At 52.7% G+C, this 14003-nt stretch overlaps 1 protein-coding gene across 1 annotated transcript; it reads left to right on the forward strand.

Moving 5' to 3' along the window:
• Window positions 1-738: 738 nt before the first annotated feature.
• On the forward strand, window positions 739-4740 carry ADAD2 (adenosine deaminase domain containing 2; the record flags this gene model as incomplete). The annotated part of the gene is made up of 10 exons (XM_080937456.1): window positions 739-1090; window positions 1943-2083; window positions 2750-2797; window positions 2905-3030; window positions 3135-3285; window positions 3363-3530; window positions 3634-3863; window positions 3957-4200; window positions 4430-4550; window positions 4636-4740. 10 exons carry the CDS (start codon window positions 739-741, stop codon window positions 4738-4740), a joined length of 1686 nt encoding a protein of 561 aa, XP_080793582.1.
• Between the last annotated feature and the right edge of the window lie 9263 nt (window positions 4741-14003).

Here is a 14003-nt window from a genome sequence, read left to right on the forward strand (position 1 = left end):
TCCCCTCATTTAAAATTACATTCGTGTAGTGTATGTGTGTGAGTGAACACGTCACGGCAGCTATGTGGATATCACAGTAAACCTCTGGCAACTGAGGTCTGAATTTAACACGTGGGTCCCGGGAATTGAACTCAGGTTCCTGGTCTTAGAGACAAATGCCTGCTGAGCCATCTTACCAGCCATACCCAATTCACTTTAAATAACCATCATCTTAGTTTTTGTTGTTGTTGTTGTTGTTTTGTTTGTTTGTTTTTAAACCAAATGAAAGAAAGTCCCTTCTGAGAAGGGAAGATAGGCAAGAGCTAATCTGAGGCTAGTCTGCTTCAGGAAGGCCCAATGAGAGAAGGTCTGAAGCTGAGCAAGGGGCAAGGACCCCGGGTGAGGTACGGGGGCTCGGATGGGCTGTGGTCTGGGTGGAAAGCCTCCAAACCCTTAGTCTTCTGCTCCCAGGCATCAAGGTTAGAGCAGAGGCTGCGAGCCCTCACGAGCCCTTCCGTCGCGTTGCAGAGTTGGCGGGTGGCGGGTGGTGGGTTGGCGGGTGGCGGGTAGGTCCCACTCCTTTGGTCCAAGCCACAGCGCAGGGAGGTAGGCTTCCTCATTGGCTGCTCGCAGCATCGATCACAGCGCCGCGGTCTGTCATTGGTCATCTCCAGGAAGAGGCGGAGTTCGCAGCTATCTCTGTGCCACGCTGCACGTGCTCCTCGTAAAAAAGAGCGCGGGCCGAGATCTGGTGTAGCCATGGCGAGTGTGGACGAGGGTGGACGCAGGAGACCTCGACTGGCAGCGTCGCTACAGATCAACCCCGGGTCTTGGAGGCCCTCAGGAGGGCAGGAGCCCACGGAGGCTGGGGATGGGGTTCCTGGGACCACTGTGCCTGGTGTGGCTACGGCGCAGGAGGCCCACAGGGAGGCCTTCAAGGCCCTGCGGGGCTCAGTCCTGCGCCCGGGGCCCGCGGGCGACTTCCCCATGGCCCTCCGGGGACTCAGCCTGCTGCCCAAGGACCCATCCCCGATCCAAGCTGTGGCCCTGCTCACCCAGTGCATGGCTAACCTGGGTGTCTCCCTCACCTTCCTGGAGGACCAGACGGCAGGTGAGGCCTGGGGCAGAGGGGTGTGTGTCCCTCCCTGTCTATCCGTCTGCCTGTTCGTCCTTCCATTCGTCTGTTTCAGTATTGGAGGACAAGGGAGCCACTAATTAATGCTGTAAGGTCAGGTTTCCCCAGTGGCCTGTTGAGCCTGAGATTCCCCCAGTAAGCTCCACCCACAAGGCTTTCAGTAAGCAAACATCTCTACTAGCTGCCCCGACCAAAAGGGCCTGTTGCATATGATCGCAGGTGCCTCTGTCACGGGCCGTACCTTGCACACCGTGCTCTTGCCGAGTTTGATAACTTGTTCATCTGAGATCATGGTGCGTGCCACGAAGGGTTCCCTTCCCAAAGGGCTGCACACACCTGCAAGGAACTTAGACGTGCTCTTAGCCTTAGATCAGGTGACCCAGTTCTGGGATTTTTAAGCTGTTCCCGAGCACCTGAGATAACAGCATGAACATAAAGATCTCTATAAAGGAGGGTCACTGGAGGAGAAAAATAAAAGGCTGGTGTCTGGTGGCAGGTAGGAAGCTGTCCCATATGGGGTGGGAGAACTTCCTCTAGGTGCTACCCTATCTCCCTGAAAATGCCTGTCTTTCCTGTCACCCGTCCTTGCTCCAGAGGCTCTGTGAAAGCCAGGTTGAATCAGCAATGGGAAGGCATGGAAGAACACATCATTCACTCTCTGTAAAGTCCTGACAAAGCCTCTTTGTTGATCTGGCTGTCACAGGTTGCTCAGGTGTCAAGTAGAGGCTTAAGTGGAGGGAGGAGGCTAGGGTTGATAACCTCTACTAGAAATGGTCCAGATGGGGCTGAAGGCTAGGAGACCCCTCTTCCTTAAGTTCTCTTCCCCAGATCCTGGCTCCTCCTTCTCTGTGTGCGCAGAACTGGATGGGTTGGTCTGTCCTGCGGGAACAGGGAGCAGCAAGCTGGAAGCCAGACAGCAGGCAGCCCTCTCTGCCCTTCAGTACATCCAGAGGCATCTAGAGAGACCAGGTAGCCAAGGCACGAATGTGGTGTGGTGTGTGTGGTGTGTGGTTTGTATGTATGGTGTGAGTGTATGTTGTATGTGTGATGTGTGTGTGGTATGTTTAGTGTGTGTATAAGTGTATGTTGTATATGTGTGTGTGGTATGTTTGTGTGGTGTGTGTGTTGTATGTGTGTTGTAGTGTGTATCTACAAGTGTATGTTGTATATGTATCTGGTGTGTGTGTGTGATATGTTTGTGTAGTGTGTGTGGTATGTTTGTATGGTGTGTGTACGTGTGTGTGTGTTATGGTGGTGTGTATATTGTATATGTGTGTGTATGTGTGTGAGATGTTTGTGTAGTGTGTGTGCTATGGTGGTGTGTATATATAAGTGTATGTTGTATATAAGTATGTTTGTATGTGTGCATGTATGTTGTATGTATGTGCAGTATATGTGTGTGTGTGGTATATGTGTGTGTGTGGTATGTGTGCAGCCCCACAGCCCCACCTGGGCATAAGCATAGGGAGTGTGCCTCTGCCACTCTGATGAACCACACAGGAGGCCAGGAGCACAAAAGCAGCTGCTGGGAGACTCTGTATGGAAGATGGAGCCAGCTGTTGCCTTCCTTTCTCAGCTTCCCAAAGGCTGGGAGGACCCAGCCGCCATACAGCGCTCTCTTCTTGTCTGTTCCAGAGCCCCTGGTGACTCCCTGCCAGCCTCTGCTCAGCTCCCTCAGCATAGGTAGGTAGGCTCTTGGCTCAGCCCCTGGTGTCTGCTCTCAGGGCAAGAGGGAGAGGTGGAGGAGCCATGGCCTGTTGGTCCTGCACTGCCCTCTGGTCATTGTACAGAGAATATCCTGACCCATGAGCAGCGCTGTGCAGCTGTGGTCAGTGCCGGCTTGGAGCGACTCCTGAGTGAGAGTTCACCGTACCGGGACTGTAAGGGGACAGTGGCCGCAGTCATCCTGGAGAGGGGTAGGACTTGCTCTGCCCTTCCCTGCATCACCTCCCCCCCCCCCCCAGCTCTGCAAACTAGCTCAGGCTCCTGGCCTGAGTTTTCTCTGTCCCTTCCTGCACAGAGGTCCAAGGCAGCATTGGTCACTCCAAAGAGACCTATGAGCTGGTGGCACTAGGCACAGGCAGCAGCAGCTGTGCTGGCTGGCTGGAGTTCTCGGGCCGACGGCTCCATGACTGCCATGGTCTAGTTATTGCCCGCAGGGCCCTGCTGAGGTGAGGGATGGGCAGGCGGGTTTTGTGGCAGGCTGCCTAGAACCATTGCCCCAGCCCCCTCTGTCTGTCACTCCCAGGTTCTTCTTCCGGCAGCTCCTCCTGGTCACCCAGGGGGGTCCCAAGGGCAAGGAGCGGTCAGTGCTGACCCCCCAGCCTGGGCCCGGACCCCCCTTCATGCTCAAACCTGGAGTCTTCCTGCACCTGTATGTGAGCAACACTCCCAAAGGGGCAGCCCATGACATCTAGTACGTGGCCTGGCCTGGGAACACCCTGGTTTCATTTTGGGGAACCAGGGTATAAAGACTACCCTGATTCTGGGCTTTTACTCTCTGCCCCTCACCTCCACAGCCTCCCACTGGCCTCAGAAGACAGTGTCCTGCATAGCCCAGCCTTCCGCCTGCAGGCCCATGTCTGTGGGCAGCTGAAGCCTGTGTCCTATGTGGCGCCTGCCCTCCGAGATACCCACGTGGGCTGCCTCTCAGCCAGTGACAAGCTGGCCCGTTGGGCCGTCCTTGGGCTGGGTGGTGGGCTGCTGGCCCACTTCCTGCCACCACTCTATGCCACCAGTCTTGTCCTAGGTGAGGGGCACAAAGTGTTAGGGCAGAGAATAGGCTGTGGGTAATGTAGAGGATGTGGTGACTCAGGCTATGTCCTGTGCTTTCTGCCCACAGCTGACCCCTGCCACAACCCCCCGACTCTGAACAGGGCCATCCATTCCCGGCCTAGACTAGACAGTGTCTTGGGCTCATGTCTCCCGTGTCCATATGTCCGCACCACCTTGCACCTGTTTGCTGGGCCCCTGGTAGCCCCCTCTGACCCCGTGCCCAGCACCTGCCATGGCCTGAGCCTCAACTGGAGTCTGGGGGATCCTGACATTGAAGTTGTTGATGTGTCCACCGGACGTGTGAAGACTGAGTGAGGAGGGCCCCGTGGGAATGTCCCTTAGCAGGGAAGCTCTGGTGGGGACCTCCATGCCCTCCCCACCCCCCGAACCCCCCCCACCCGTTCACAAGATAGAGCAGAGCCGTGGCTGGTGCCTCCTGTGTCTTTGGTGGCATGGGCACTGAGTAGGAGGAGACTGTGTGAGTGGTATGGGGAGATCCGACTGTTGTTTTCCAACGACCACTATTGTGTCCTCTCCCAGATCTGGGGTTGGGCCCCCGTCGCGTCTCTGTAAAGCGGCCTTTCTCTCGGCGTTCCGCCAGGTTGCCAGAGCTCTGGAGAAGCCCCAGCTTCTGTCTCTGCAGACCTATGAGGCTGCCAAGGTAGACTTCTCTCTGTCCCTTTCTTCTACTCACAACACTCTTAAGTGAATACTTCACCCACCCTGTCCCCTCCCCTGTACCCTAGGCTGTCCCCTACAGGGAAGCTCGCCAGCAGCTCTCTCTCCTCCTGGACCAGCAGGGCCTGGGGGCCTGGCCCTCAAAGCCATTGGTGGGTAAATTCAGGCACTGATCCAGACTTCAAAGGACAAGGACCCTAGTGGAGTTGAACCTCGACAGTGGGAAAACATGCTGGGAGCAGAGCAGGGGGTGGGCGGGGTTGAAGGTGAGGGTGGGGGTAGAGCTGGGGGCCAAGGAGCCCTGTAACACCTAACCGCTGCTGAATAGAGGGACTTGTATGTCTAGTTTTAATAAAGAAATTGTCTCTAGAGGTTTGTGTGTTGGGGTGTATTGAGGTGGCATGTCGTTGAGGGAAGCCTTTCATGCCACCACAAATGGGTACTCGCCAAGCTTAGAAGCAGGCTTGGGAGGACCCATGTGCTGGGGTAGGTCCAGGTAGGGAGTCTGGGAGCATTTTATTGGCTGTGAGGACTTGGGCTTTGGGGTGATCTAGGAACTCACTCATGGGTCCTGTCGTCTGGTCAGGCTTGTACTAGTCGCTGTGTTTTGTGGGTCAAGAGCCCCTGATGAAGGATAACTACTGCTTCCTGGTTGCAGGGTGGATATGGCTTCCCTTTCCCTCCAGGGTGGCGCACACTGCAAATACGCCTGTAGATGTCACATATGAAAACCTGGGGTCTAGTCACTCTGGGCAGAAGCACAGCAGCCTTGAAGTCCAGGGAACTTGTTTTGGCCCTGTATCCCCAATTCTGCAGTCCAAATCTCTCTGCACCCCCCCCCCCCCGATCATAGAAGATCATAGAATGTCATGGAAGGGCCTGGTGGCGCTAGCCGGTGCTGATGTCCACTGTTATGTGTGAACATGGCCAGCTAAGGGATGCACACATGTCCTGGGCACCTGAAGCCATTCTGGGAGTGGCATTTGAGTTGGGTTGGGTGAAGAAGGCAAGCCTCCCAGTGCTGGATGTGGCAGAATGGGGCATCAGTGTTAGTAGGTATGACCTGGTACCCTCTTCTCGGGTGTGGACACCAGGGTTTTGGTTCCTGACCCTTTGACTGGAACCAGGGCTTAGATGGTTGGTGCTCTGGATCTGGTTTTGGGGTTGAACTGGTGCAGCCCAGCATTCAGACAGCCAATCAGCCCAGCCACTCCAACAGTATTGCTTCCCCCTGACAACCCTGGGACTGCCCAGTTCAGATGCTTCTACTATAGCTGTCAATCAGGGCCAGGCTGGTCTCTTTCCAACCTGTGTCCCCATGGTCAGCCTCTGAGCCTGTGTGCACACTGGTAGACTCTTGTGAAGAAGGATGTCAGTCCCTGCACCCACAGGTCACAATCCCCAGTGTCAAATGTCAGCAGATCAAAACACTCGTGGGAGAAAATTCCATGTGTACTTGATTTGTAGATTCCATTATGTGGGGGTCAGGGAGCTGTGGGGAGCAGGCTTGAAGCAAGAGTGGGGTCGAGGCATCTCCAAACCCAGCACATGTAGACATGTACCCCCACCTTCCCCCCACTAGAAGAGGTCACATAGCTGGTAGCCAGGTTAAACTTCCTTTTTCCTTATAAGGTCATGTCCAGCAAGCAATTGGACTTCCTTCTTATGCAAATGAGGCATCCCTGGCCCTGAACAGTGCTGTACACTCACCCCAGAAGCCTCTACCCACTCCCCAAAGGCTTAAATAGCCCTTGTTCCCCCTGCCCCAACACAATTAAATGAGCTACTCAATGAAGCCTGACTCCCACACTCACCTGAGATGTCCGTCACCCCCAACTGTTCCTGCTCCATTTTCCCTCTCAGGCCACAACCACCATTTGATTGTCTGATCTCGGGACTATGACTGTTAAGGGAGGGGGAGCGGAGTGGGATCAGCACCAACGCTGCTGCTCCCTAAGCAACCAGCTGATGACACCTTTGTGTATGTTGTTTGTGCTTCTTTCTGTGTTACAGATGTTTCTGAGGAGCTGAGATCAGTGGGGGGAAGCCCAGTGGTAAAGCCATCATGGCTCCCACCCTGCCAGGCTGTGTATAAGTTACATGGGAATACCGTGATATGTTTTAGTGTGTATTCTAATATTTTTAGTTAAGGTTGCTTTGTTTTGATTGACTGGTAGATCTGTTTCCTCCCCTCCCCCAACCCTCTGTTCTGCCCTTCTCCACTTGTCCCATTCCCCCACTCCCACCCCATCCCTGCCCCAGCCTCATTTCCTCCTCTTGTTGCTTGTATTTCATTGCCACCTTATCTTTTTAACCCTTCCTTCCCCTCCTTCCCAAAAATCAGTATGGTGGGTTTGTCCAAAAACAACTTCCATGTAGCCCAGCTGTACATCCCTGGAGTGTAAGTCCCACCACAGGGGGAACGGTACATATGTTCTGATGCTCTGTGCACGGTGTCAGGAAAAGATGACAGGGCACCAATAAAAGGAAAAGTCAGGAGGCACCAATGTTGTGAAAAGATGACGTCCCGGGTTTCGACACCAGTGTTAGGGGAAGGATGAAGAGAGTGGGGGAGATATGGCCCATGGAGGTGAAGCAAGGCCTGGGGGCAAGAGAGATGCCTCTGGGGGGCCCATGTTGGGAATCCCTTTCCCCTGAGGGACCAGCCACACGACGGTATAGTACAGATGGAGTTTATTCAGGTCATGTGAGAGTTAAGAGGGTGGTAGAGGCAGAGGGAGAGAGAGAGAGAGGAGAGGAATAGAGGAGTAGAGGGAGAGGGGGGAAGGAACAGGGAAGAGGAGGAGTAGGGGTGGGAGAGCAAGAGAGCCAGGAGGCAAGAGGGGCCAAAAGAGAGAGGAGGGGGCAAGCAGCCCCTTTTATAGTGTCAGGTCACTGGGGCGGAGCATACCTGGCTACTGCCAGGTAATTGAGGGGTGGGGTTTACAGAATCCCTACACACGGTGTCAGGAAACAGCCTGTCCAAATGCCTGTAAACTGAATATGTGTGTAGCCGGAAGGATGGTGAAATGGCATTTGCAGGAAAAATGAGTGGAAGAGAATTATTTAAATGAAGTCTCCACCGAGATCTAGAAGAGGAACATATGTGTATGTATGTGTGTGCATATATGCATGTGTGTGCTGGTGTGTGCATGTGTGTTCAGGTGTGTATGCATGTGTGTGCAGGTGCAGATGAGACCAGATGTTGACATTGGATGTCATTCTCAGTCACTTCCACTTTATGTTTTGAGACGGTATTTTGTGCAGTCCTGGGGTTCTGTGGCTGGGCTGGGCTGGGCTGGGCTGGCCACTGAGACCCTAGGATCCTTCTGTCTCTGCTCCCCAGGGTTTGCATCACCACAAAGCTTTAATTTAAAAAAAAGTGTGTGTATGTCCCTGTGTGTTTACATGTGCACATCTGTGTGTATAACCTCCTACAAGTGGAGGTCAGGACAACTTTCGGGAAGTTGATTCTCCTACTTGGATCTGGGGAATTGAAGTCTCACTGTCCCTGGACGCAGGGCCTGAGCATGTCCCCTCCTGTTTGCACAGTGCCCTGCAGGAGAGACATCGTCCCTGCACAGGGAGGCTGCCTGCTGCCTGTCCTCTCCATCTCAGGAGCTGGCAAGGGCCGATTCTTTATTGTGACCTGAGATTTGACATCGCTGAGTCCTGTTTTGCTGACCTATAAAAAGAGGACTAGGTTGCTAGGATTTCCTCCTGGCTCAGCTGTTCCACAGCGTCCCCTGCCAATCAGGAAGGATTGTGTATGGGGGGGGGGGGGCACAGGTAGAGCCAGGTTCGTCAGGTTAAGGAAAGGCCAGAGGGTGGGCAGGAGAGTAGGGATGACTGCACCAGAGAAGAGCTGGGTGCTCAGAAGGTAAAGGCCTTGGCGAGCCTCTTGCTAAGAAAGGGGCCACAGGGGACTGGTAACTTTTTTCTCACCATTTTTGAAGTCATTCCTCATGCTTATAAGTTTCCAGATCCGAGGGCTATGGAAACCCTGCGCCTATTCATCAGCCCACTTACTACACTCTGTTTACCCCAGACAACCTAAGCTGATTAACTATTTCTATCGAAGTGTTAATGGTGGCCAGGCCCAGAAATGCACCGGCTTTATGTCCCCGAGCCTGCAGTACCCATCACCCACATAATCACCCAGCAAATAAGTTACTCAAACTGACATTAACTGCTGCGATCTGCCAAGAAGTACTCTTTGTGCCCTCAGTGTGCTCATGGGCCTGCCCATCCTCCCCTCCCCAGCCAGCCTTTTCATTATGCTGTAACTCCCTTCACTAGGCTCTGTTATCTCAGGGAGATGGAGGCTGTTGATGTCTTCTTGGCCTGATCTTCCTGGTGAGGTTTTGCTGACAGTAGTGTATTTGAATCAGGAGCCGTAGTCTATCCCGGCTTCCTCCCGGAAGGCTTCTTCAATGTCTTCTCCAACTTCCAGCCCTGCTTCTGGACAGCCCCCAAGCCTATATGGGAACTTTCTAGATCTCAGCAGGCCCTGTCCTGTGCTGTCCCTGGGTTCCACCTTTATTCCCAGGGCACAGTGTGCACCTAGTATAAACATGAACTCAGGACTGAGGCTCTGCTGCACCTTCCCGGTTCTCAGCTTCCCCATGTGGCAAGTGTGAATCCCAGTCGTCCAGGTTGCAAGCAGATGGTGAAGTTCAGTAGGTGAGGCTGCTCCTGGCTGTCTTCGGTTCCTGTCATTATCTCCTCTCCTTGAGTCTCCTGTGTGTGTGGGGGGGTCTCCTCGATTAAATGTGTTTGTCTAAGAACAGAACCCTGCTTTAAACAAGGCTCGGTGGTACCAAGGACACAGCTCCCTTCGAAAAGCACTTGTAATGGGGAGGCAGAAACAGGGAGACCCCTGCCTAGTCAGGTCAGTAAGTGCCAGTTTGAGTACTAGACTCCAGATCACAATAAAACTAGGCAGAGGAAGACTTCCCAGGTGTTCCTGCCTTGTCCCTGTTTCCTTAGAGGTACATGTCAGGTCCCACCCCATCTCGAAGTATTGAATGGAGAAGCCATCTCAGCAGCACGGACCAGTGTGTGCTCTCTTGCCCCTGGAGAACATCTCAGCCACTCACTTAACACAGAAGGAAGCGCTGTACGTCCCTGTGCCAGAGCTTTGTGGAGATTTAAGTTTTCATCCCTGGGCAGACAGTTTTGTACTTTAGGACAGGGTCTAACTCTGTTGTCTCAGCTGACCTCAAACTTGTGGTGATCCTCCTTCCTCTGCTTCCCGGTGCTGGGATTGCAGCCACGTCCACCCCACCCCCAGCTAATCTCCATGGTTCTGGGAATCATACATGTAAGGAAACTCCCTATACCCTGGCTACTTTCAGGAGCAGTCTTAGCTTTGCGGAAATTATGTCTGTGGTGAGAAGACCATCTGGACATAGAGAATCTGGGTGTCAGTAAGAAGCCAAGAGGCCAGGGCTACGAGAGCTGGGCTTAATTTCCAAATCTGTCACCCAGTTACCTTGGGATACTTACCTCAACTCCTTGTGCCTTGGTTTCCTCACAGGGGGGGAGGAGGTTGTGGTGGGGTTAGGGGATGATTCGATGTAAAGGCAAGGGGCCCACTCAGGGCCAGTGAAATGTGGCAGGGGTTCTGGGATAAAGAGAGCTTTCTCTTGTCAGGGCAACTGGTGGGATGAATGTTTGAAATTTGGAGCTGGTGCAGCCGTCTTGTGGCCAAGAGGGAAACGTAAGGGTGAAAGTAATATACCCAGGAAGTGATACACCCAGAAAGTGATACACCCAGGAAGTGATACACCCAGGAAGATGCATTGCAAGCGAGCTGGTTTGGTACTGATGGTGTTTGCAGAACTTATGGAGGAAGCTGCTTCTGAAGTCTACCTGGACTTTGAGTTCTTAGAGCTGACATTTTTTTTGTTTATTCATTTAATGAAGTCTGAATGGAGCTTCTTCCATTTGGAATCAGCCTGCCCTAACTGTGATTTTTAATGTAGTCTCAGAAGTGGTCGGTGCTGTTACCATCACTGGCTGGAGTCAGGAGAATAGCAGAAGAGAGAGAAAAAAAACACCCCCTTGTCCAGTGAGCCCTTGGCTTTTCTGTGTCTTCTCAGTTGTTCTGAGGTTAGCCCCCCTGGATCACACCACCGCATGGGCTCTGCTTGCCCTGTGGTCACACACCTCCCCCCAGTAGCTTTTTTCTGGGGTATGGGGACAGTGAAGGGATCCTTGCTCTGCCTTTCTGCAAAGGCCTTGGCTATTCCCACTCTTGCTTAGGGCTTCCCAAAGATTTTCTTTTTGGACACAGAGGAGCAGATGGGATTCTCCATTTACCCCAGGCTAGCCTCAGAGTCTCTATGTAGCATAGGCTGGAATCAGATTCCCTGTAGAGCCCAGTCTAGTCTTGAACTTTCGGCCGTCCTCCTGCTTCCGCCTCGAGTTCTGGAATGCCAGGCATTTGCCACCACACCTGACTCACCTGACTGGAGATGGTCGACCTGGGTCCTATCATTCTCCTCTCAGAGAACCCTTCCATGTCCCCAAGGTCGGTGCCCAGTGACTGCGCAGGCCAGGATATACTGGAGGAGGCATGTACCTCATTTTAATGTCCTTTAATGTTTAATTCAGAGGTATCCGGGGTCCCAAAAGCTCAACCGGCAAGGGCAGGTTGCACCTCAAGCCTCCCATGGGTCTGCGTCAGGCAGGTCACTGCAAATGGAGTGAAGGCAGTGAGACGGGCTATTTTTAGTTTAGGGCCTGAAATGTCCCAAGTCATGTCACATGACACCTGTACCCCCTTGGCTGTGTCCTCCTTACAGTGGTGGCCCGGAATTCTCTATGTGTCCTCAGATGCAGGCTGCTGCAGAGAAGGCTGGTGCCTTTGTTTTATTTTTAACTGACATTGTATTCCAGGAGGTGCCCCTTGGCTAAATGTCAAAGACAGGCGTTGGGCAGGGACCAGGCCACCCAGAGCTCGGAGCACTGTGGCCATGAGTTTAGAGCCTGGGCTGAGCCAGGCTGGGCCAGCCCTGGTGGTGTGCCTCCTCCTCACACCTCCTCCTGTGCCCTTCCTGTCCACACCTGCACAAGCAAAGGTGGCTCCTGGGACAGGTAAGGTCTACTTTAGAATCTACGAAGTTGGCCAGGGTTGAGAATGTTGCTTCTTGGGGACTCGGTTTACTTGTAAGAAGGATTTGCTCCAGATCCAGCTCTCCCTGGCCCCCTCCTCCCCTCTCTAGTTTCTACTCTTCATAGCATGTCCTAGGATCACTTCCCAAAGAAACGGACTGCCCCTCGTTGATAATAACTTTTCCTCCCTCCTCCCCTCTTTCTTCTGAAGGGCAAAGATATACCAAGGCTCATACCATCTGAAATGTTTCCAGATGTACCATTTGTAATGGTCACAGCTCGGTGCCAGTGACTACCCAGAAAGTGTCCACTGCCACAAGTCTCCATTAGGAGTGGGAGAGTGTCCACAGTAGGGCGTGCAGTGCATCATGGGAAGGGTGGGCTATGGTCCCTGAGTGATGGAAATCGGGTGACAGGAAAAGACCTCTGTGGGTAGGTGAATCTGGAACAAGCTACCAGGGTTGGTGGAGGGTGACAGGTCCACAGACAGAATGCTGCGTCTCCTCTCAGTGTGGCCTTTACAGTCACCTCCAGGTCAGAACTTGCTGCATTGAGTTTACAGAAGTCCAGTTGTCTATGCTGAGCCTGCAGTAGCTGCCTGAAGGATTTCAGTGAGGTATGTGAGGAGGAATTGACCCAGCGAGTCTGATCTTCCATGCCTCCTGTTGTACAACATGCCCAGGATATGCCACAGTAACTCTGCCATCTGGCCTAGGGCAGTGTGGCAAGCTCTACTTTTCCTCCCCGAGGGCCAGGGTGGCAGCAGAACGTCCTAGAAAGGGCTGGGTTGGGGCGTCAAGATACTTGCATGTAATGGGTTCTCTCCAGCCTCCAAGAGGGAACTGACTGATGTTACCAAACCTCACCTTGTTTGGTTTTCCCTTGGGAAACAGATGAAATCCCTGGAGTGTGTGCCCTCTGAAGTGCATGCCTGTCAGGCACACACTGGTCATCTCTTGATGGGACTGTTAGTGGCCATGGTGCCATCCTAGAAACCCTGGAAGTAGCCCTGTGTTCTTGGCACAGTCCCAAGTCAGGACCCCTCTGTGAGCCTCTTCCCTTGTATTGAAGAACTAACTCATGTTTCTAGTTACTGCTGAACTCCCCTCTGCCTGGCTGGAAAGACCTTCCACTGGCACCGTTACTCCCTTTGGGAGCAGCATCTATGACACAGCCAGAAAGTTGTTCAAAGTTGAGAGTCCCCTTTGGCTGAAGCTTCAGCAGCTGGGGATCATTAGGCTCCTGTCAACCAATGGGGATGAAAACAATATCTAGCCACTTATCATCCACCCCCTCCAATTACATCAAAGGGATGCAAGGGCAGACCCGGACACCCATCTCCCCAGATGTCACCCAGGAGAAAACCCTGAAAGTGTAGAATTAAGCCATCACATCCAATTTTTTAAATCCCATCTTGTTTAGTGAGTATAATATAAAGGAAAAACTGTTTAGTATTTTGCTTGATAAAAGCTGTAAAAACACTAGCTTAGGAACTAGGAGGCTGAGGCAGGAGGATTTCGTGTTTAGAGACAGCTTGGACTACACTGTGACATGCACACACCCAGTCAAAACTTGAGATGCTGACACTGGAGACATTTAATGTCTTGGTTGGTTCAACTAACGCTGACTTTGGACTTTTCTTTTTTCCCTGGTACATTTTGGTGACACAAGGAACTCTGGAGATGCTTGGTGAGCACCAGGCTGACTGCTAGAAGACATCACATTAAGCATGAGATGCAGATGAGGTCAGAAGAGAGAAAGAGATGCTGAGCTGACAAGGGTCCAGGTCCCCAGTGGCTTCTCAAATGGTCCCTAGGTGAGCTCAATACCTCAGATCACGCTCTGTGGACAGCCTTGGCTTGGAAGGGAGAAGGTGTCTTGTCTAGACATTTCTGTATTTTTCTAGACATTGTATGACTGTGTGGTCATCATTGGCCAATGGGACCTCTGCCTGGCTGGCTGGTCTTCCCCCAGCACAGCACAGCAGCCCCCAAAAGTACTCTGTGGAACCTAGGCCAGAATCTCAAATCTGGCCCAACCCAGGGTTCATAGGGAAGCAAGTGGACCTGCCCACAGTCAGAGAGTGAAACACTCAGACAGTACCCATGCCATCTGTCCTTAAGAACAGAAAGGAAAAACTGACAATTGTAAAAAAGAAAAAAAAAAAAAAAGTTAACTTGGGCACTAGGGGGCTCAGGCAGGAGGGTTTGCATGTTCAAAGATAAATGGACTACACTGTGGGGGACTCTGTCTAAAAACAAACAGACGAACAGCCTGGAGCAAGAGGTTACTATAACTATTTTTAATATATTCTCAG

This window comes from Micromys minutus, assembly GCF_963924665.1.
Source record: "Micromys minutus genome assembly, chromosome: 24".
In the NCBI taxonomy this organism is placed as follows: domain Eukaryota; kingdom Metazoa; phylum Chordata; class Mammalia; order Rodentia; family Muridae; genus Micromys; species Micromys minutus.